At 36.5% G+C, this 23,943-nt stretch overlaps 1 protein-coding gene across 3 annotated transcripts in view; it reads left to right on the top strand.

Moving 5' to 3' along the window:
- Window positions 1–5,120: 5,120 nt before the first annotated feature.
- Window positions 5,121–23,943, top strand: part of ELAVL2 (ELAV like RNA binding protein 2) — a 161,414-nt gene continuing 142,591 nt past the window's right edge. For all 3 annotated transcript variants that reach the window (XM_054688802.1, XM_054688800.1, XM_054688799.1), the window contains exon 1: window positions 5,121–5,218. In XM_054688802.1, the coding sequence (XP_054544777.1) occupies window positions 5,192–5,218 (27 nt within the window). In that variant the 5' untranslated portion in view covers window positions 5,121–5,191. The remainder of the gene's footprint in view (window positions 5,219–23,943) is intronic.

Below are 23,943 nucleotides of genomic sequence, written 5' to 3'. Positions count from 1 at the left end.
ATAATAGCAATAAAAATAGAAAACAGAATATACTAACTTCTGCAGGTATTTAACACTAGCAATCTGGATTTACCTTAACAAAATAAAATGAAAATATCATATGACCCAAAAAATCCCACTTTTGTGCATCTATCTGAAGAAAATGAACTATCAACTCAAAAAATTATATGCTGTATAATGTTTAATGCAGTATTATTTACAACAACTAGACTATGGAAACTAAGTGTTCTCACAGGATTGAGGATGGGATTTGAAAAATGTGAAATATCCATACAAGAGAATATTATTCAGCCAAAAGACGAAAAGTTTCCATTTACAGCAAAATGGAAGGAGTTTGAGGGAACTAAGTGTGGTAAAGCAAGCCAGAATGACAAAGACAAATATCAGATATTTACATAGGAGGCAATCTGACAAAAGCAAAATACTTATAAAAACTATCACACACCGGGCCTTCCGGTTAGCGCAGCGGGTTGAGCGCAGCGATGTGCAACTGTCTGCAGCCTCTGCAGTGTGGGTTCAATTGCCAGCCAAGGGGATTCCCACTTGGTGCTGCAGACGTCTGCTGTCTCGCCCGCTGCTCCCCTCAAAAGTGCTTTCCGTCCATCTGCCTGTTCTGCTCCCCACTCTGTCTCTGGTGAATCCTTTCACCCTCCCGCACCTCTGGCCTGTACCCCAGCTATTTTATAAATAAAAAATAAATTAAAAAAAAATATATCACACTAATAAAGGAAATGAGGTTTCTGGGATTAAGAGGGAAAGCTAGAGATTAAGAGGAAGCTAGAGATTAAGAGGGAACCTAGAGGAAGAAAGGGCTGGGGGGTATAAGGGATGGTGGTGGAGAGGGGAAAAAGATTGGGATTCATTCTTGACAAGTCAGATATTGTAACAGAGGGTCTCCAGGAAAGGGGGAGGTTCCAGGTTTCCTGCCCTACCCAATGGAGGGTGGAGCTGAGCAGGGAGAAGAAGAAGCTGCATAGGATACTGGGGAGGAAGGACGCAGGATGGAGAGCCAGAAGGAGACCTGGAAGAGGCACCTGGAGCAGAGAGACACGTGAAGAAACTGCTTGTCTTTTGGTGATCATGGGATTTGTAGTTCCCAGTGTCTTGATGGTGTGGGGGCTGGAGTCCACAAAGCCTGTATGGTGTTTGCTCAGGACATCCTTTGATTGACTGTTTTTCCAGGAATGGAGGACTTTTGCTTTCCACAATGGACACTACCTGGAGAGACTGGTTTTCTTTCACACTGGAGCCCTGAAAATTTTTCATCTGAGATTGTACCCCAGCATCCATATATTTGATCTTCATCATCATGGAAATGATTGCAAAAAGTGAAAGGGAGGAATTATGAGGGGGAAAGGATGTCCTGAGCAAACTCCAGACAGGCTTTGTGGACTCCACCCCGACTCCATCAGGACACTGGGAACTACAAATCCCATGATCACCAAAAGGCAAGCAGTTTCTTCACGTGTCTCTCTACTCCATGTGCCTCCTCCAGGTCTCCTTCTGGCTGTCCATGCTGCTTCCTTCCTTCTCCTGCCTTCCCTTCTCCAGCTTCTTCTCCCTGCTCAGCTCCACCCTTCTTTGGGTGGGGCAGGGGACCTGGAACCTCCCCTTTTCCTGGGGACCACCCTATTACAATCAGAATGGTGACCAAGGTCTATTGCAGCATGAAAAAGCAAGCTATAGAAACAGTGTAATAATATGATTGCTTTTGTGAAAAATAAATAAATAAATATAAAAACATATCTATAGATTTTCTTTAGACTTGATAGAGCCTTTCCTCCTAGAAAAATTTCAATTTTCATTCAAGTGTATGATTCTTGCCAATTTAGTACAACTGTGTTCCATACTAGGCTCAGGTTCTCCTCATTAATGCTGAGTGAGTTGATGTGTCTTAATAATCTCCAACTGTGTTAACTTCTCCCAGGTGCAATCTTATTTTCACAAGGTTAATACATTTAATGCATACATTTACTGGAGCTGTTTTTATTACATCTTAAAATTTTCATTTGTTAAAAGACCCAGTGTCCAAATCTATTGTTCATTTCTTTAGTCTGTTTTTCAAAATGTGAGGAAAATTCTTATATTGCATTAGTTCATATTCCCATTTCTTCCATTTTTCTCTCTCCTAATAGATATAGTTCTAGGTTGAGGGAGCAGAAACAAAGATCAAAGAGAAGAGAACTTAGTGAAATGTATTTTTTGAATGCCTTCAAAAGTGTTGAAAAGTCATTTGGAAGTAGGGAGGAGAATTATTCAGCCAGGTAATGAACTATTCTTTAAGAAATGTTCTAGTAGTTTTCAACCGGGAGACAATTTTAAAAGGAAAGTATTTAGACTCTTGCTTGTCTAGGTCCTGAGGAAATGGGAGCTTTAATAGCAACATAAACTTTTATGGTTTATTATTATGCTTCATCAATAACATACTACAAGAGCCATTCACTGTCTCTACTCAAAGTATTTTATGAACTAACCTCTTTTCCCATTATCCAAATTACTAGTAAAACAACATAAGAGGAAATGTTTTTTAAAAAAACAGTTTCAGATGCCCTTAAAAGAGCTCTTCACATAGAAACAATTATTAATAACATATAATTAGATATAGATTTTATTCATACTCACTAAGGTATATCTCTAAAGATTTCTTCTAAGCATGCTTTATTAGTTGGTGTTACTATAGTCAATAAATTAGTAAATTAATTTAGTTTGTAGCTGAATTCCAACTGGCCTTCCTTTGCTGCCCCCCACCCCCCACTTTCCTTTCATTTAATTATAGAGAAGATGTGATCATAAACCTGGTATACCTTCAAATCATAGTACCTTACAACTTCAAATTATAAGAAGTTGTGAAGCATAACTGCTTAATAAAAACAAGAAGTCTTCTGTTTCCTTCAAGGCTTAATAAGTCAGAAGAAATCAGGTAAAGCCAACACCACACCCTGCTTTTCCTTAGCCTGAAAGCCTTCTGCCAAGATCTTTCCTTCCCATCTACTGGAAGTGTTTTCTTATAGAAGCAATTAAGAGCTTGGGATTCTTTCACCTTCCTCATGGATCAGAAGCCTTTTGGGGAAGTGGCAAAAAAGTCTGTAGTGCTCTCGGAAAGCTCAGAACAGGCTGTACACCTATATGTACACGTTTTAAGTGATTAATAAATTAATAGCTTCATTAGACAAAAACGTCCTGCTTTCTGTTTTTGCTTTCTCTTATCTGCCCTTTGCAATACGATGAAAATGTAGAAGTGGATCACATAGTGTAGAGAAGTGATCCATAAACTCTAATAAACGTAAATAAATATCATGGGGGGATGGGTAAAAGGTGCTTTGCAGCCACTTCAAGCGCATACAGCATCCCAGCAAGTTGGAAATGGGCACTTGAGTGTGAAAATAACGTTCTGTTTGTCCAAATATTGAAATAAAGTATTCTGCAAGGCTTTCCTCTACTTGAAAAACAGTGAACTGGATTCTTCTGACCATTTATAAAATGGGAAAAAAAAAAAAGAGAGAGAGAGTACTAGCGGATTTCAAACGGGCAATGAAGAAGCAGCGAAGCAAAGATCCAAGACGCTCCACAAAAGAGACTAAAGGAGAGATTTTTTTATGTGCTTTCTGCCTTCTGAGCGCAGCCCAGGCGCAGACGAACTGCGCAATGAAACCCGAAGGGGGTGAGAGGTTTGCAGCCAAGAGAGAAGAGGCGCAGGTAGAGTCCCCAACTTGGTGATTTGGCGGCACACCTGCAGGGAGGGGCTCCCGGGCAGGAGAGAGCAACACTGAACTAACTCTAAGAAGTGGGACAGCGCGCTCGGCCCGAGGGGTAACCAACGTGCCGAAGCAGAACACCTCGCCTGACCCGGCGCTCGCGCACCGTGGAGCTCCTGCAGCTACCTGCGCGCCCCTCCCGGCCTCTCCGGGTTTTGATCTGGATTGGGGGGGGGTCTCTCCCCAACAACCTTGCGCACTACCAGGGTGCTGGCGCCCTTTCTGCAATGCTACTCCCGGTCCAGAGCCTCTCTGGTGGTTTTTATTTCCCCCTTCTCATCCTGCTGCCAGCCCCCCCAGAGGGTCCCGGCCTTTGGAGGAGCGTCGCGCGCGGGGCAGCGCTGTCCCGCGCCTCTGGGAGCCGCGCAGAGTTGGTGGTGCGCGTGGATCGACTGTAGCAAACTATTGGCGAGTTCATGTCGCGCGCGCTCTCCCCCGAGGTTTCCTCACCCCCTTCCACCTTGTGTGATCTCATTTTAGGATCGTCTCTTTAAATGCTTGGATAATTTCGCCATCCGTACTATGTTGAGTTGGAAATGACCCCTTGATGTTCACACTTTGTTTGAACGCTGGCTGCAGAAAACGCCATGGAAAGATGGTGAAAGAGGAAGGAAAGTGTGTGTGCGTGACAGAGAGAGAGAGAGAGAGACAGAGAGATGGGGGCGGACGCGGAGAGGGGGCGGGGGGTCCCTCTCTTGGAAGACAGACAGAATGATACATACTGTCATTAACAGTTTTGACCCACCCAGACCCCACCCTTCGGTTGCATCCATCACACAGTCATTACAAAGGGGCAGCGCTGTCACATTGCTTGCCCTGCTCCTGGGGCGCTCGGGCTGGCTTAATGAGGTGCACCCAGCCGGGGCTATTGTGCAGCGCGAAAGAGGCAGGAACGAGAAGGCAACGATCCTAGCAGCTGCTTGCGGCAGCCCAGCAGCAGCAGCCAAGCCCAGACCTCAAGTGGATGGATGCCTCTGGAAGCATTTTCCTGAACGAACCCGTCAGGCAGAGAGAGGAAGACTATGGCAGGGTTAGTGAACTTAGATGGGGCATTCCTCTCCTGCTGTTGTGCTGGCTGGAGGCAAGTGCAGTCGCTCGGGTAATCGCGGGGGTGCCCGGGGGCGGGTTGGGTGGGGTGTGAGGGTGGTGGTGGTTTTAAGCCAGTCCTCAGTCAAAAGGCGGCTTGGATCAATTTCCCCTCCAACCACTCAACTCTCCCCCTTAACCTTTTGTTTTGTTAGCTAAGCTTTTCCACCCCCACCCCCTCCCTGGTACGGTCTGAACCGTGCGTCTTGCTCTGGGGCTTGTGCATTTAAATGTAATTCTGATTGGTGAATGTTCTCTCCTTTTTGTTGTGATTACTAGAGATACTTTAGTCCTGCCTTCCCAGTTCTGCGCCCTGCACAAGCAGTTTTGAAAAATTAAGTGCAAAAAGCATGACAAAGCAATATGAGGTTGCCGTGGTAAGTGAACTTTTAAACCAAAAATTACCATTTCTTCTCGTATGCTTGGTCTGCGGGTGGTTGGAAGGGGAATCATCACACACAAAGGACGGGCTGAGAGGAGCGGGCGGTGAAGCGGACAAACAAAAAAAAACAACAGTAGTTCTAATTTTGTTTTACTCTTTACTATGGTCAGTAAACAAGTTCCATGTTTATCTGCTTGATGCTCTTGGGATGGTAATAGGATGGATGAGAGTTGACAATCAGCAGAGTCGAGGTGCAGGGAGGGAGGCAAAGGAACTGGGTTATTGTTTGGCTTCCAAAGAACCGGACTGCTCTGACTTCTTGAACTCAAGAACTGGATGCAGTAGCCAGGCCATTCCGGATCAAAACTCCATAAAAAGAAATGCAACAGTGGAGTGGGGTCACCTTTAGTCATTGCAACATCTGTGTGACCTCACCTGCCCTATCAGACTGCTACCTCTCCTTGCACTTCCTCAGGTAGCAACCTTAGGAGCCATCATTCTTAGGCAGATTGTAAATGCTGTAAGTAATCAAATAATACATTTGGAATACATTTTAAAAGGTATGAGACTGGAAAAATGAATTGCTTACTACTCGCCTTCCTGCTTCTCCCTTCTCACCACCCCCACCCCCAGCTACCATTTAAAACTAAAGTGTAGAGATTCTTTCAGGTATATTTCAGGGAAGAATTTCTGACTTTTCCCCCTTTATTTCATTCCCTTACTGGAAATAGTTGGTCGGTTCAATATTTTGATAAAGTTAACAATTCCAAGTTTCATAAAAGACTCAACTTTTAAAACAACAACGCTCTTAACTTTTAGTCTTAACTTTTTCTGGTTGTGCCTCTAGTAGCCTTTTAATTTGTTAGGGGCTGTTGCCATGGAGATGACAACAGTCCTTTATTGGAACGGACCTGCACTTCCTCTGATGAGGCAAGGCCATCTCTGTTTTCTCATGTGGAGGATGGGATGGAAACACAAAAATCCCCCTAAAAAGAATTGTTTTCTTGTGATGATTCTTAACTTTCATTTATAAGTTTGTAGACATGAATTCCATGTACTTACATTTCTTAAGATCTGTTCTGAAATAAAGATTTCTTTTCAGCTATTATAGATTTCATCTTATCATGGTAAACATAGAAAATAGTTCTTTAATTGGCGGTATTGCAATAAAGATATATACATTTTATTGGGCATATATCACAATAGCTTATTTTGACAACTCACTTATGTTTAGTCTGTTCTGCTTGAAGTCACTAAATTTATCAGTAACTATTCAGGAAGTTATACCAAGTCATCACTGTGACTTTCAATCTTGCTTTTTGCACTCACTATCCTTAAAACATTTTTTGTTTGACAGCTTATACACAAAATGACTAACTAAACTACTAACCTGTTGGTATAAGAGAAATCAACTTAGCAAAACTTTGAAAAAAATACTTGGGAAGAGTTTAGTTTTAAATACAGTACTTTATATACTTGTAGCAGCAAGAATCTGTTGGGAAGTTGGTTTTTATGCTAATATTCTTAGAATACAGATAGTTTACTAACAATATTTTTAAAGCTGTAACTTATTTTGGACCATACTACTGAACATTCATACCTATATAGTTTTATACTTAATCTTGAACTATACTAGAGTAACATCTTAAACTGTATTGACACCGTATAAACAAAGTAAGATTTCATGATCTACTACTGTTGTACAGATATTTGCAAGTAACTTAATGGCCTATACTAATATGTAAAAATGGACTATTTTGATACTTGGAGAAAAATACTTTTCACTGGAGTTATGCTATCATACTCATAATTTCAAATAAGCCCCCAACTTTACTGTAACTTTCCACCTACACATTGAAGAACTGTTGCAGCTGAAGTCATTTATAAAAATTTGTGGTTTAAAATAAGTTGGGTAAATGAAAACTGTCTTCTAAATATCATAATTTTGTGACAATTTTACTTTTGCTAAGCATTTCATAATGGACATTTTTTTATACCATAAGGTAATTTCTTTCATGTGTTCTAATTACATGTTATTGGCACATTGGAAATATAGTGATCATGTTTTGATATTTTCCCTAAACCTCAGTCCCTTAGAAAGATGTTGTAAATAGCAGAAAACTTATAATGTTCAGAAGAACTAAATTCTAAGCATTTTCAATTAAACAATATTCTTATAGAAATAGTCATTGCTGCCTATAATATTGACTCATTTTAAGTAAATAGGTGTCATGATTATAGGAGAAAATGAATGAAATGTAGTGGGGGTAGGTGGTAGCCAGGGTCGTCTGATGTGACATTGTATCTTATCGTCTGATGTGACATTTGTATCTTATCTAGGACTGAGATGTGCCTATGAGCAAAAAAGCATGTAAGGAACGACTGAAATGATGCTATGATTTTTAAAATTCCAAAAACAACTTCATGTATTACTTCTAGTTAGATTATACTTACTGTGTATTTTACATCCAATACATAATCTGAAGTAACTAAGATACTAATTTTAATAGTTAAGATTTGTTACCTGCCATGATCTAACCATGAATCCAGTTACCTATGTAGTGCTTAATATATTAATTAACATAAAATGATTAATCTTCAGTCACTCTAGGTGGTACTTTTATGGTGTCTATAAATTAAGTAAGTTTAGATAGTTAGGAAGGATTTGAATCAAAGTCTATCTGACTAAAAACTTGGGTCCAAAGAATTCAAACAAAATGAGAATTCAGTAGAAGAAAATATGAAATAATTCACTGAATTTAAAGAGACCCTCTATATACAATCTATATAACCTCCACAGTTTCCAAAGATAGGCATGCTTATTTATCATGCCTATTTATCAAGCTACTTTCTTTGGTAAAACATTTTTGCAGAAAAAAAATGTACTGAAATATTCCTAAGTTTATTCCCAGATTGGATTTGGATAATATAGGCTGGTTTGACTGGTTGTTTCTCTTTGGGAGTCATTAATAATGGAGAATTTATTGCTTTATCCATACTACCCCAAAAATAAACAAAAGGAAAGGAAGACTATCAAAATTTGTTTATAACTTATTTCAAATAATCAAGTTGAAATAAGTACCAATAATGCCTACATGTAAAAGGAAATCCTAACTGCAAACCCAATTTTCCTTAAAAGGGACTTTAAATTAAAAAAGCAGACTGATTTTCTCATTTTACTAATCCATATTAAATTTAATCTTTCATTTTAAAGACTTTTAAAATTTGATTACAATAATTGCTAAAGTAGTGAAATGTTACACAATATTATAGTTAGCAAATCATTTGGTGATTTTTTTGCCATATATTTATTTTTTAAGTATAGTTTACCTTAGTATACTTACATTCACTTAACTTCTACTGTAATTATTCAGTGATAAGGGGTTCTCTATTTTATAAACTGCCCTCATTTAGTGAACTACAGAAACATAAAGATAGAAATTGATATAGAAAATTTAAAAATTCAAGTAGGGCCCTATTTTGTGACTCCTTTTTAAATATTAAATATTTTTCTAATACTGGGGAAAACTTTGAGTTTTTTTCCTTTTAATTTTGCTCTTATTTAATTTACAAAATCTTTGAGCCTAAGAGATTGGGACATAGATATTGTATCTGCTTGGGTTAATTTATTTATTAACTTGGATCTGCAATAATGTAGATTATATGACTTTATCAAGCTAATCAACTCAATTCCCCTAAGCACCAATGCAAAAAATGTTGAATAACATCATTTACATTAACTGAAAACTGTCCAACTTTTCTCTTTCACTGAGAAGAAATGAAAACAGTCAGAATAACTCCATCTGCACTTAATGCAATAAATGAGCTACTGAGTTTTTCTCTTTAAGACTTTTCTTTGTTAGTTTACTTTTTAAAGATGCAGAGAGCTCACATGTTAAAAGAGCGTTTAAATTAAGGCTCTTGTTAAGCGAAAATCTTTAAAAAATATGATTCATCTATTTTGTAAGTTTCATATGTCATGTTTAAACCCTATTACTACAAAGTGTCAATAACTTTCTTAAAAGTCTGATAATTTTGGGCTTTTAAGGGCCATGTTACAAAGGGGGAGAATTGTGAGGACTGAAAATTTCAACCCCACAATATTTTAGCAGTCACATATAACTCAACTCTACTTCACTCTGAACTTGAAAGACCTTAGAATTTTTATCCCTCAAGAACTGATATTAGTTACTTGCCTCATTTCAAATAAAATTGAGGATCTGTTTTTATCATAGTTAATTAAATATTGGCATAATTTTCCATTTTATTCTTGGTTTGGAAATTTATATTACATTATTACATACTAAAATCATAGGGTTGTATCTAGACAATTTTCTTTCCCTTCAAATTCATAAAAGTGCACAGGTCTATATATATAAATGATAAATATGTAATAATAAATATATGGAGAAAGTTACAGCAAAAACATTATTAAAGCAGTTTTTCCATGTTAAACTTATGGGATAATTAATGCCACAAAACTGAATTTTTCTAATGATAACTATAATAACATTTATTATTAAATAAAAATCTAAAAACATTTTAGATTTAGTCTATAGAATCCTTTTTCTTCTAACTCTCCACTATTGCTTTCCTATAACTTCATACAAAATGATGACATCACTTGGGAATTTAGTAGAAATATGTGGATTATGTTTACATAAGGAAAAGAATGAAAACACTTTTAGTTCCTGCAGAGGTTCTGGAATCCTTCAAGCTATTTACTTCAATTTGCCCTTTAAATTCTTTTAAACATAAGATCATTACATATTATGTTCAAAGTAAAGTTTGTGTGTTCTAGACTTTCTCAGAACATGAGAGTTTACAGGAAAGGGCAAACAATACAAGATGGATACTGCCACACCTGACAGATAGTCCCAAAGACTTAGAAGGCTGTGTTAATGGTTTTAATTTAAAAAAAAACAAAAAACAAAAAACAGAAATATTAAGTTAATGAGACCTGAGATTATTACCATTAGAAACCGAGAACTCAGTTTTTTTGAGTATTTCCAATAGAATTAAGTCACAGGACACATAAGTATTTAGTAAAATCTTAAAAATAACCACTATCCCTTGTTTAGGACAATGAGAATAAAATTATTATAGAAATCTAGACTGAATATCTAATTTCTCATTGCTGATTTATCACTTCTCAATTTGATATTGAGGCAGAGATGGTATTTAATGTCTGTCTGATTCTTATCATAACATGTTGATATGTTTTGGAATCCATATTAATGATATACTTCACTCAACAAACATTATTGCTGAGTGCTTCCTAGGTTCTAGGTACAGTTCTAGAACCCAAGATTAGCTCACTGGAAAAATGGCTTTGCTGTCAGACAATTCAAAGTCTATGTAGGAGAAAGACATGTCAACAAATGGTTCTAAGGCAGTGAGATAATTGCTATCAGAGGTATGTGTAAAGTGCCCAGAAGAAACTCACACCAATACGCCTGCAGTTGGCTTCGGTGTGGGTATTCAGGAAGGTTCTCAGTATAGGTGAAGTTTTGCATGCTGATTTTTTATTTTTGGCATTTAAAACAAAGTAATAATGGATCTGCAAAAATATCTAGATGAAATATACATATATATTTCTAGTTTTTATATATTGATATGTACTTATGATGAGAGAGAGCAAGTTTCCTGTATGGATTACTATATTTTTCACAATTCATTAGTGTAATTTCTCAGATACATTGCCTTTGACAAATGTGCACAGCCAGGAAAGGCTTTAATATATTGATTGTGTTAGTGTTTTGTTGCTAGTAGCATAATGGATAAAGCCAAAGCTCCATTTTTATTCTTTTATGCTCTACCAAAAAAAAAAAAGTATCTTGCAAACATTGAAAGGCACACAAAAGCAAAAGTAATTAAATAACATAAATGGTGAAGGAGATTGCCTGTGATCTGGGCTAGAATTAGAAGGGGAAGTATAAGAAAGAAGTTATTTGAAAGGAAATGATATGAAAATGTTTTAAAATAGGAGAAAGAGTCTGCTTCATAACAATAGGGTATCAACTTAAGTGATTCCACTTTCCTTTGTACCGCTTTCACATTTACAGTGGAGGAGGTAGGTAAAATTAATCTGAAATTTTTCTTATTTATGATTAGGTTTCATCATAGATGAGACTAATGCCACCCTATTTTCTTACTTAAATTCCCAAATGCGTGAAAAAGCTTCACTTCAGAGTGATTAGTACTTCATGTGCATATCATTATGCATTTTGTACTCTGATATCATGACAATACAGTTTAGCCCATTCCTGCTGGGATTCTCTCCTGGCAACATTTTTGTATTTCCTTGTGTTCATTTTTAGGAAAATCCTCTCAACATTGTTATATGTATTATTTTATAGGAAGGAAGCATGTAAAATACTCTTGAACTCATTTTACTTGTGAGTTTGAATAGCATTCAGATTAGAATGATTTCCCCAGAATTTCATAGGCTTGCCCAATCCAGCTGTATATTTTATATGCTAATGTAAATTCTATTTTTGTTCCCCTTGGGGGTTTAAGTGATTATAATTGTTGCTCTTCAAAAGCCAAACAGATGATGATTGCTGCTTCAGGAGTATACCAAAAGAAACTGGCTTTCATTAAACCTGCTCATCCACTTCATAATTATCTCCATTTTATCTAGCTAAGAAGCAGGAAAAAATGGCAAGTACAGTTCATTGAAGCCAGTTCAGTTATTTAAACATAGCTTTATTGAACTAGCAGGAGGTGTTAAAGTAGGGGGAATGTTTTCATTCTAACACTGATATGTAGCCAGTGGCCCAACTCAAGAGTTAGTTGAGCATCAAATGCCAGAGGCCACAGGGAATGAGAGGGGAGAGATTTTCAACATTCTGAGAGGAGTCCTCTAGTGGATACAAGAAATAGTACTGCAGTGGCAGCTATTCTGAAATAGTCTTTTTGCTTGTGCTTTCTGAAAGTTCTGAATGGAGTTAACTGTCTAGTGTGCACTAATACAGGCTCAGAAATGCACTCTAAATGAAATGGAATTTCCTACATAATGTTTAAAAAAGGATAGGTGTAACTGATAGATTCTTAAAGGACAACAAATTCTGAGACTCACTGATATCAAAAATTCTTCAAGGAATCCTTATCATCACTGGACTTGTGATCTGACTACAGATTGGAAAGCAGATTCTTTTAGAGTTTGGGTTTCCTCAACTGAGAAGATCTCCCCCATTCCAGTGACACAGGGGCTCTGACTTATCTGTTCCCTAGTCCTACGAGGCGTGTGCAAGGGTGGCCTTAGAATTAGTTTGCATTGGGACATGTTTCTGACTCTATACACTGCTGACTGTTTTTTTGGATGGCACAGTGAGGTTCCTTGAACTCTCACCTAGGGAAATAGAGAAGTTCCAAAGTCAACAGCTGTTCAAGCTCCCAGCTGTGAAAAAGCAATTCTCTGCTGGTAAAAAAAGAGAAAATTCCTGAAAGGGCTCTCTCCCTAAAATTTCAAAGAGCTATGCTTTAGAAACTAATCATCTGAGGCTATATTTAGATAAAATATTACATTTATAAACAAAAACAGCGGAAGGTTTCACTTTTCCTTTTTCATTTTTATGTTCCAAGGTAATTTCAGGCCATTTTATATCGTGAAGTTCTAACATAGAGTAGTTATCTTACAACCTGATTTTGAAACTTTTGGGGAATCATCAAAAAGGGAATAAAAGTTTGCTTAATAAGAAAAAGGAAGTATGTTCCTGAAAGGCTTTTGGATAATTTACTAGAAAACTGTGTACATTAAAAAATTATTTTCTTCTCAATTCCTAGGCTCAACAATAAGAACTATGCCAGTTCTTATAGATGTAATTATAAAAATTATATAAAAGCAATTATCATTTCATATATAGAAATGGAAAGATTCACAGTTTTAGTTCAAAATCTTGGAATACCAGTTCTTAATCAATATCTTAATCAACCTCTCCTTGATCCACCAATAGCTTGCCAATACATAATGTGAAACTATATCTAGACTCTGGCATCATTTCTAAACCAGAGGATAAGTATTTTCTCAGTGAGCTCTTAGATAATCTATACAATTTGTATCCTTAGATCCAGGAAGCGGGTATATCAATCCACAGTTCTCTAAAAGCCCTCTAAATTAAAAATTCTGTCTGGTGGTGTGACAGTATTGAAATTTTCTTGAACTTTTATGTAGGGAAGTGCCAAGGTATATTTAACTCTGATTTCCTATACCAGTAAGACTTAGACCTCTCCTAGGCAAAAATGGTGAAAATATTATGTTTGGTTTTCTTTTTTTCTTAAGATTTATTTATGCATACAAGAACTGGGGTGTAGGCCAGAGGTGCGGGGGAGGCAGAAGATTCACCAGAGGCATAGTTGGGGAGCGGAACAGGCAGATCTACTGAAGTACACTGCTGAGGGGAACAGTGGGTCCATGAGAGGTCTGCTGTGCCCTATGGGTTTGCTCCCTGGCCACCAGGGATGGAACTAGTGCTACAGTGGCTGGCAATACCTTGATAGCACTGTATCTTTAACCCCTGCACCACCAGGGAGGGCTTATGTTTGGTTTTCTGACCTCCCTGTCACCTTTTCTTGATACCTATAGGACCTGGCTATCCTTTGTTCCTCTAGCCTTGTACTGGCTCCTTCACTAATATTGCTGAATTCCAGGGTCTTTTTTTTTTTTTTTTTTTTAAGATTTATTTATTTATTTATACAAGCACTGGGTACAGTCAGAAGCGCGGGAGGCTGAGAGAATTCACCAGAGCCAGAGCGGGGAGCAGAGCAGGCAGGTGGGCGAAATACATGCTGAGGGGAGCAGCGGGCGGCAGGAGAGGTCTGTGCGCCCTGTGGGACCCTGACCAGCAGCTGGGGATTGAACCAGAGCTGCAGAGGCTGCAGGCAGCTTCGCAGCCCAGCGCTCAACCACTGCGCCACCAGGGGAGGCCCAATCCAGGGTCTTCTAAGGCAATATTTCTTTCCCTTCCAAGATGACAGGCAGGTTATTATTATAAAAATTAGTCTTCACTAATGGGAAAATATAAAAGGCAGTGCTAGTTTCAGTTACTATTTAAAAGTTTCTGTCATGGAAAGTACCATTATTTTTGTTAAACAATCATGGTGCATAACTTGTAGAGTCATCATGTCTGGCTTAAATGAATGTTTTTCTTGTCATTGCTTTCCTTAACTGTGTGGCATGCTTTAATCTCTTATAACTTAGGATACTGCTTATTTAAAATAAGATACTTAGAAATGAAGTAACTCAACAGGAAAATATAACTGAAAAAATTGATTTGGTAGTACTGGCTATCTGCCTATGTTTATTAAATGGAAGTGAAAACTACGGAAATAATAAACACGAAAATATATCCATGCTAATAGAATGACTCTGTAATTTCCCAGGATTATCTCTTACACATTTGTTCTTTCATTTTACTAACAGAAAATTCTGGAAAATCATGCTTACTCTGTGACCTCAGAGGCATATAAATGTAAACAAAATCTTTTGAAAGTTTCCCAGTTAAATCTCTTTCAGCACAATACAGTGTAAAAATCTGGCAATTATTCCGGTGAGTCTGCTCAACAGAGACAGACGCACCTAAGTAGTTCAAGTCAGAGTTTACTTTAACTCCATGTTAACTGAGTAACAGAAAATCTCTACTATTTTTTGCTTTAAATCAGTGGTTCATCAGAATCACCCATGGAGGTTTTTATAAACACATGTGCTTAGAACTTACCTCATAATTACTGAATAGACTCTGCCAGGGTAGAGACCAGGCGTTCTGTAGCCTAAAAGAAAAAAATTCCATGGGTAGATGAAGCTTTGATGTACTACTATAAGTGAGAAGAAGTGGGCTTTCATCTGACCAGTTCTGTCATCCACTGAAGTTTCTTTCTGTGCCAGGCATTCTCCTAAGCACTTGACAAATATTTTTCCACTTAATGCTCACAATATCCCAAAGACGTGGCAGTTACATTTATACTCATCTGCCAAAGAGAAAGCTGAGGCTTGGAGAGGGTCCGCAACGAGTGTGAAGTCATATACTGAGGCCACAGGAGGGGCAGAACCAGAATCCAGGTGTGCTTGAATAGACTGAACCACCACAACACTGAACTTGAAAAGGCCCTTTCAATATATAGTTGGAACTGTGTGGCTGTGTGTTATGGCTGTAATTTCCATCCCAGAAACTTCCATTTTGCTGCTTCAATGACCCTAAGATTATGTGGAGCATACTGGGATTGTTTCATTTTATGGCCCTAAAAAAAAGCCAAGGTAATCATATGAAAGGACATATGGCCTAATAGGTAAAAGATACTTGAACATTATAGGTAAAATATTTTGCTTTCTTTGTATAAAGGTCACAGATGACTATCTCCTTTAGTTCTTAATTTAGAAACTTAGAAGCTACTGCAAACTGCCCTTTAAATTCATACTAAAAAGTATTCAGAATGCTAGAAGAGCATGATTATCTTTTCAGGTCAATTTATGATAAAAAGTATTAACAATTGTATATAGTCATTGCTGATAAATGCAATTTCCAGTGTGGAGTACACAATTTTAGGATTTTTTTTTTTTTTCTGATTTGGGGCTGACACCATTATTTAGAATAGTGATGACTCATGTCTAGGACTGAAATCTGTTTTTCATGGGTTTATTCATTTTTCCCCTTGAATTGCACCAAAAATGGTTTTTTAATTGGCTTTAACTCATGCCCAATAAATTGGATGAAAATTGATTGCCGCAGTCATGTTTGGTTTAAAATTATTCAAGACTGCACCGTGAGTCAAATGAGTGCACGAGCGAGGGCAGCGGCACTTTATGTCCTCTGTTTATGACAAATAACATTTTTCCAAAATGGTCATAATTCATATCTAAGTGTTAATATGTGTCTGCAATTTATAAAGCTTAAAAGATAACAGAGCCACGTTAAAACACATCATGTTAAAAAATAAATTTCTCTTATTTTGATACTGCTTCTTGGTATCTTCTTCTCCAGTTCTGAACACATACAAATTTAATTATACTATTCCTTTAAAAATAAATAATACCTATATGTGGCTCTTGTTAGATTTTTGTTCATAATATGAGAGCATGTTTCAAGTGGCAAAGTTAAGTGACGATGTTCAGACTGTACTATCCTATAGATTTGAAACAGTTTCGCATTTTCTACAGTGACATTAAACAATATGAAAATTAAATTAACTCAGGTGACTGTTTAGGGCACTGAAATAGCAATTCACTCAAAGGTACTTGTCAGGGAGCCAGATTTTGTTTGATTCTACTATAATTATTTACCATATTATGGTTTTCATTTATTTATATACCATAGAACTATAAGCAAATTACTTCTTTAAGGCTTTGCTAGTTAAGAGTAAAGGTTCATTTTATCAGATTCTCCAGCAAGTGAGGGTTTCATAAACATGTGTGCTTAGAACTTACCTCATAATTACTGAGCAGTAATACTCAATGTTATAGATATTAATATTAATAAAAAGATTAATGGGAGAAATATTAAATGATATTAATAAAAAGATATAATGGGAGAAATAAATAAAAAGAAGTACATCTCTTAGCCAGAGTATAGTCAGTAAATGAATGAAATAGTTGATGTTTTTATATATAATTAGTATAAGGCAATCCTAATGGGACAAGATAGTTACAGGTGATATTGCAATCTTCTAAGAAGCAAGTAGAGCAATTTCTGATACTTTCATCATTTTACTCTTTCTATTATTTTATTTTTCCTATGTAGTAAATCTCAAGATTTGCATTTGTAAGTGAATATTATTTTGCTTCTAAATTATAAAGCTCCTGAACCTTTAATCTGTCCTCTTTGTGAATCTAAGTTGTCTTTTGAGAGGTCACTGGTCTTTACCACTCAGTATCTACTACCTGCTCCCACCTGTTAGCTACAGGGCTGAAGCTTGAGCTAATGAACTGTGGAGTTGTTTTCCTTCCCAAAAAACAAAACTACCTGTTTTTCTGATTTATGAAAAATAATGCATGCTTATAATTTTTACAAACCCAATATGCAGAAAACATAAAGAAAAAAGTAACTATGAAGTCCAATTCTTATTACCTATATTCCTATTGCCCCTATTCCATGTTCTAATGAACATCCTTATATGATGTTTCTCTCAATAATGTTTCATAAAAGTCTTCACATGTCATTAAATTACATATACACTATCCTTTTAAATAAGTTTATAACTGTTTACCACTACATTATGGAGTAGATATCTAAAAATTAAAATACCTGAAAATAATTGAAATTTCCTCAAACCTCAACACACTATCTAGTGTTTAGAAGCTACTTGGACATTTATATTATCAAAACCCTATTGTATTTGACTGAATATTTTTAGAGAAAAAAGTCATTCCAACTATCTCTTTTATCTCTTTCCACTTCTCAGCAGTATAAGTATAACTTCTTCACAGATAGTATAAGACATGAATATAATCATTTCCATTACAAAAACTAGAGTTTTCTCTGTTTATGTTTATTATAATATCTATTTTCTGTATGCTTTAGTTCTCTTGCAAGTATTGTGTTATCTTTAATTTCTGCTGTATTTCTTTATGATTACTAATTCAAGATCTGGAAAATACATTAGAGCATACCTTGTTAGTATCTAATAATTAGTGATTAAAGACTTGGACCCTGAAAAAAGAGTCCTTGAGGCCAAATCCCAGTTCTGTAAATTACTGGTTTTATGACTTTGACTTCCTAGGTTTGCAGTTTCCTCCTCTTTAAAATGATAGGATTATTATGGGGACTATGTGATTTATGGCATTAGATTGCTCTCCGGCACATAGCACACGCACAATAATTGTTACTCACCAACTCCAATATTACTTTACCTTACTATTACTAATCTAATCTGGGACTCATGTGGTTCAGTCAAGAGTGCTGTGCTGAAGTTATCAGCTAGTTAGTGGGAGAATTAATACTAGCACTCAAGTCTCCTTTCTCCAAGGCTGGGAATCTTAACTCAGTGGTACAAAATGTCCTTTCCAAATAGTACCTTTTTTTTTTAAGATTTATTTTATTTTTATGCATACAAGAGCTGGGGTACAGGCCAGAGGTGCTGGGGTGGAGGGCGGTGACAGGATTCACCAGAGACAGAGTGGGGAACAGAACAGGCAGATTGACTGAAATACACTGCTGAGGGGAGCAGTGGGCGAGTAAGGAGAGGTCTGCTGCGCCATGTGGGTTACTCCCTGGCTGGGGATCGAACTTGTGCTGCAGAGGCTGCGGTTAGCTTTAGAGGTTGCATCTTAACCCCTTGCACGACCAAGGAGGCCCTCCCAGTAGTACTTTTAAAGCCCTTCTTTCCTCCCTTGACACAGAGGTGTCTTAGAGGAACCTTTGGCTGAGCAGGGTGCAGCCTGATAAGTTTGGCTCCTGTTTTCTGTTTTCTTTCCCCCTCAGCTTTCCTGGGGTTTTTGGCTCAAAAGTAAAAAATGTTCACAACTCTGTCATTTCCCCAGTGACTTATAAATATTTTAACTATCAAAAACACCTTCATTATTTTCCCTGTGAACCCCTCTTCTATACGTATCAGTCTTCCACCTTTTCTGCTATAGCCACACCTTGCCACCTCATTCCAAGGAGTCTAAGAGTTTTAGATGAAAATCTTTTTAACCTTTCTTATGTCTTCTTTTTTTTTTAAGATTTATTTATTTATGGGGTACAAGCCAGAGGTGTGGGGGATGAGAGTATTACCAGAGACTGTTCACCAGGGGAACAGAACAGGTGGAGTGACTAAAATACACTGCTGAGGGGACCAGTGGGTGTCAGGAGAGGTCTGCTGCGCCATGTGGGTAGCTCCCTGGCTGGGGATCTAACTCGTGCTGCAGTGGCTGCGGAAGCTTCATAGGTTGTGTCTTAACCCCTTGCGCCACCACGGAGGACATGTCTTTCCTTCTATACTTTTCCTGCTTAGCAAGTCCAAAATTTATACTTGTCAGCAGGTATATCCTGTATCAAGTAGTTTTGTATCTGTGCTTCCCTCTGCTGGCTCTCCCAACACAATCAGCCCCTATAATGTGACTCCACAATATCTAAACAATCTGATATCCTATTGTTCTCCAGCCTACTACTTCTACTACTGTTCCTCTATTCTCCTACACCAAAGTTTTATAATTTTCACCCCGAATCATATTTTGTTTGCCCTGAACCCTGAACACACACACACACACACCAATAAAATAGATTTATATAATGATCTTATTAAAACTAAAGAATAAGGCCTCCTCGGTGGCGCAGTGGGTTGAGCGCCGCACTGTGAAGCTGTCCTCATCCTCTGCAGCGCGGGTTAGATTCCCGGCCGGCCAGGGAGAAACCCACATGGTGCAGCAGACCTCTCCTGTCTTGCCCACTGCTCCCTTCAGCAGTGCTTTCAGTCCGTCTACCTGTTCTGTTCCCTACTATGTCTCTGGTGGATCCTCTCACCCTCCAGCGCCTCTGACCTGTAAACAGTTCTTGTATAAATAAATAAATCTTTTAAAAAATAAAATAAAAAATAAAACTAAAGAATAAACACCATGGTATTTATATTTTCCTCTTTAATAAAAGCCTTGTAAAGAGTCTCAAATTTTCGGGCCTCCCTGGTGGCTCAGGCAATTGAGCTCCGCACTGTGAAGCTGTTCGCAGCCTCTGCAGTGCGGGTTCGATCCGGCTAGCCAGTGAGAATCCCACATGGCGAAGCAGACCTCGCCTGTCTGGCCTGCTGCTCCCCTCAGCAGTGTATTTTGTCAGTCTGCCTATTCTGTTCCCCACTCTGTCTCTGGTGAATCCTCTCACCCTTCTGCGCATCTGGCCTGTACCACAGTTCTTGTATAAATAAATAAATCTTTAAAAAAAAAGTATCAATTTTCATGTATCCTTTTGATACGACTAATATGGAGGTGTTCTCTTTTAGCATTCATTTTGCATCTGGGAAATATTAGTATTCTAGAAAACATCAGTGGTCTATGAGTTAAATAATGAGCACTAACATAAAAGAAAGGCTTTTTATTGTCTGCATAAGGAATCTAGAAATATCAGTAAAAGGAAAAAAGAAATTTCACAGTAAATTGTGTCAAAATAATTCAAGGAAATGTCTAGTTGTTTCTCAAACAGCTTAAACAGTCTGTAACACCATTCATTTATGTAACATGTTCCAACTCATGTTTACAAAAGCTGACATTTCAAACAACCATAGTCTCTAATTTCTCATACCAGAATGACAGTGACCAAAGGAATACATTATTTTTATTACAATAGTATTACATTATTTCTATTACAACAGTATTTTCAGCCTTAAAATGTACATAAACTCAATCAGAAATATACATTTTCCAATTAGTCACATCAATATGAAGGATTAAGAGAAGTTGATATGAAATGGTCATAAAGAACAGCTCAGACTGTTCTGTGTATGCGCATGTATGTTTCTTCTTGGTGACAACTACACTTCCTCATAGAAATCTGACAGTCACATAACTGGGTTTGACTTTGAGTAGTTTGATATTATTAGGTTATCTGATAATTTAGGGTACAGATAGATGACAATTGAAACTTAAAATAAAAACATTGTGTTATTCCATTGTAACCTATAAATTTAGACATCCGGAAGTTTACAGTTCGTTCCATTTCACTTACTCATTGAATTCTACTTCTGGAGTTGCATATGTATTAATCCACAGCAGAGCAAATCCAGGCAGGAACTCTAAAACTATAAGCCATAAGCAAGTTTTAGTACTTTTTTATACATTGTGTTTTACAATGTCTAATGGACATTATTTCTCCATTTTGTTTTATTCAAAACAAAAAAAATTATTATAAAACATATATTCTTTTGTGCCCTTTATATAATCTGCCTTTATATTCCTTTGGATATTTATTTTGATAGATTTTTCAGGCACAGACAAACTAAGAAATAGAAAACCATGTATGAGTTTATGTAAATGGATAAATATAATAGCCTATAAAAATATATGTGGAGAGAGAGAAAGAGCCTGGGGAGAGGTAAGTGATAAGGAGATTGAAACTGATTTCTTTCAAGGCCATAAATGACTAGTAACATTTAAAATTTCACCATAGTGTTGAAACAGAATGGTAAGTAAGAATGGATAATATATGCAATTATAGATATATGTAAATATATAATTGAATAATGAAAAGTGTCTCTGCAGAAAAATGTTTTTCATTTGATTAGATTGTAGTGGTATATATTTGATTTACCTTGATTTCAGTGAGTAATTAACTCAGTTATAACCTATACTTAATGCTAAACACTAACATTTTGAGCCTAACTAAAATAACAATGGTCATAGTTAATACCAGAGAAAGTAATATATTATAGAAAGAATGATATTCAAGAAATTTGTTCTCTATTCGTATTAGTCTTAGAAGTGTTACTTAAATTCCTAATGCCTCGTTTGCCGCTAATAATGAGAAATGTCCTTCCTTATGTCCCTGGTTGCAATGACGGATATGTAAAGTACGTTAAGCTTTTAGTGGTAACAAGTACTATAAAGATCTAAGGTGTTTTTACTATTATATTAATCAAATGGGATCTTAGACTAGGTTCCTTTTTGAAGATCCACAACTTTTTATGGGGTGAATAAGGAAACTATATTGGGAAATATATTGAAGCTACATCACAGGGCAGTCAACATTTTGTGCATTTGGGGGCCTTTTAAACTTGGTTACAATTAGAAATTGGAAAAGATGGGGCCTTCCTGGTGGTGCAAGGAGTTAAGCCTCAGTACTATCAAGCTATAGTCAGCCACTGCAGCACAAGTTCGATTCCCGGCCAGGGAGATAACCCACATGGAACAGCACACCTTTCCTGTCTCACCTGCTGCTCCTCTGGGCAATGTATTTCAGTAGATCTGCCTGTTCTGCTCCCCACTCTGTCTCTGGTGAATCCTCTCATCCCCGCACCTCTGGCCTACTTTCCAGTTCTTGTATGTATAAATAAATAAAACTAAATCTTTAAAAAAAAGAAATCTGAAAATATTTATCATAGGACATATCAGCTAGGACATTAATAAGAGCAAATGAAAATATGTAAGAGACAGTATGTAAAAGCAAAAATTCTAATTCTGGTTTCATTAAATATAGTGCAAACTAAGTCACCATTTTTGTTCTCATAGTCACGGTTACCATGTATGGACTGCTTCTTCCATGCCAGAAAGTTTGAATACCTTACACTGGTGATGACATTTAACCTCATGGATATTCCAAATTAGTTATTATTACCACTATTTTAGAGGTTAGGACATCAAGATTCAGAAAAGATAAAGTAACTTGCCCAAGGCCCCATAGTGATGGATTCAGATTCAGACCTGGATGTGCCTGAAGTAAAAACCCAAGCTCTTAACAATTCACAAAATTGCAGCTTCCAGAAGAGTAAAATTTTCTACTTAAAAAGGACCATTTTTTGGACAAGCTATACTATCAAAAAACCATAAACAGATATGGTACAAAATTTAGGAATTTCCAAGTACATTTTGAATTTTTTTTTTTTACGACACATTAACTGAGTCATTTGAACCTCCCAAATTTTGACTAGAATTTCCTAAAAGTTAATCTGATTTCCTTTAAGCATTTATTGTTTATAATCAGATTTTGTTATACTGGTACATGATGGGCACTTGGAAGATGCTTACATCAGACTGAAATGAATGTTTTGTCAAGATCAGAAATAAATATTTAGAAATAGGAACTGATCCTTCACTTGACTCTCACTGGATGATAAATGTTATATCTGGACAGACACAATTTGTTCTCTGATTTTTTTTTTGGTAATATAATTATAATCCCTTTTAAACAAAAATATCACAATGATAGGAGCTTTCAATATTTTTGCCTTTATGTATCATAGAGTGTTTACTTTTAAATTGTACTATCCCATTTCCCAAAGAGGAATAATTTTTTTTAATTTTTAAATTATATTTCATCATGCATATGAATTGTTATCACTTTAGAAACCATACATATCATTTGTGACCAGTAAAAAATAGACAGGAGAGGTCTTTATAACAATTCCATGCTAAAACATTTTTCTGTTCAATAACAAAAGTTTCTTCTTAAAATTACTTCATTTTGAATGTTGTAACAATTTCAATTGCTTTTTCTCATTTCTCATATTTCAAACTTAGAGAGTATTATATCTTTTAATCCTTATGGAAATAAGCATCTTTAAAATGTCCTCCCTCGAGTGATAAAAAACAGTTTAAGTTGTCCATTGTGCATAAATGTTCAACTTAATTAAGAAAAACAAAAGTAAAAACTATAGCTTAAGAGACTCATTAAAGCTGGCAATTCAGACTTGTGTATTTATAACAAACAGAAAAATATTGTTTGATTATCTGGAGATAATGTAATAATTCCTGAAAGTCTGGAATTTTATTTAAAGAAAAGTACTTCATGAAAAGCCTATGTAGTGGTCATTATTTAAACCAGTATGACAATTTTATGAGGAATGGTGATATGGAAAGGAAAGTTTAACTTACTTAAAATTCTTTCTCATTAAAGAATAAATACAGAACCCATTCCTAAAAAGTAATCTGATTTCTTTTAAGCAATTATTGTCTTTAATTCTGAATAAAATAAAAAAAAACACTAGTTTCCTATGTTATAAGATATGAAGGATTTTTGCATAGACTCCAACAGAAATGTGTTTCAGATTCTATGACATATTTGTTTATCACTCTATGGGTAACCAGATAACTTAAAAGTTTAA

This window comes from Talpa occidentalis, unplaced genomic scaffold, assembly GCF_014898055.3.
Source record: "Talpa occidentalis isolate TD23 unplaced genomic scaffold, MPIMG_talOcc4v2.1 talOcc4.7, whole genome shotgun sequence".
NCBI lineage: Eukaryota > Metazoa > Chordata > Mammalia > Eulipotyphla > Talpidae > Talpa > Talpa occidentalis.
The sequence above is the reverse complement of the archived record's forward strand: the minus strand, read 5'-3'. Positions and strand labels throughout refer to the sequence as shown.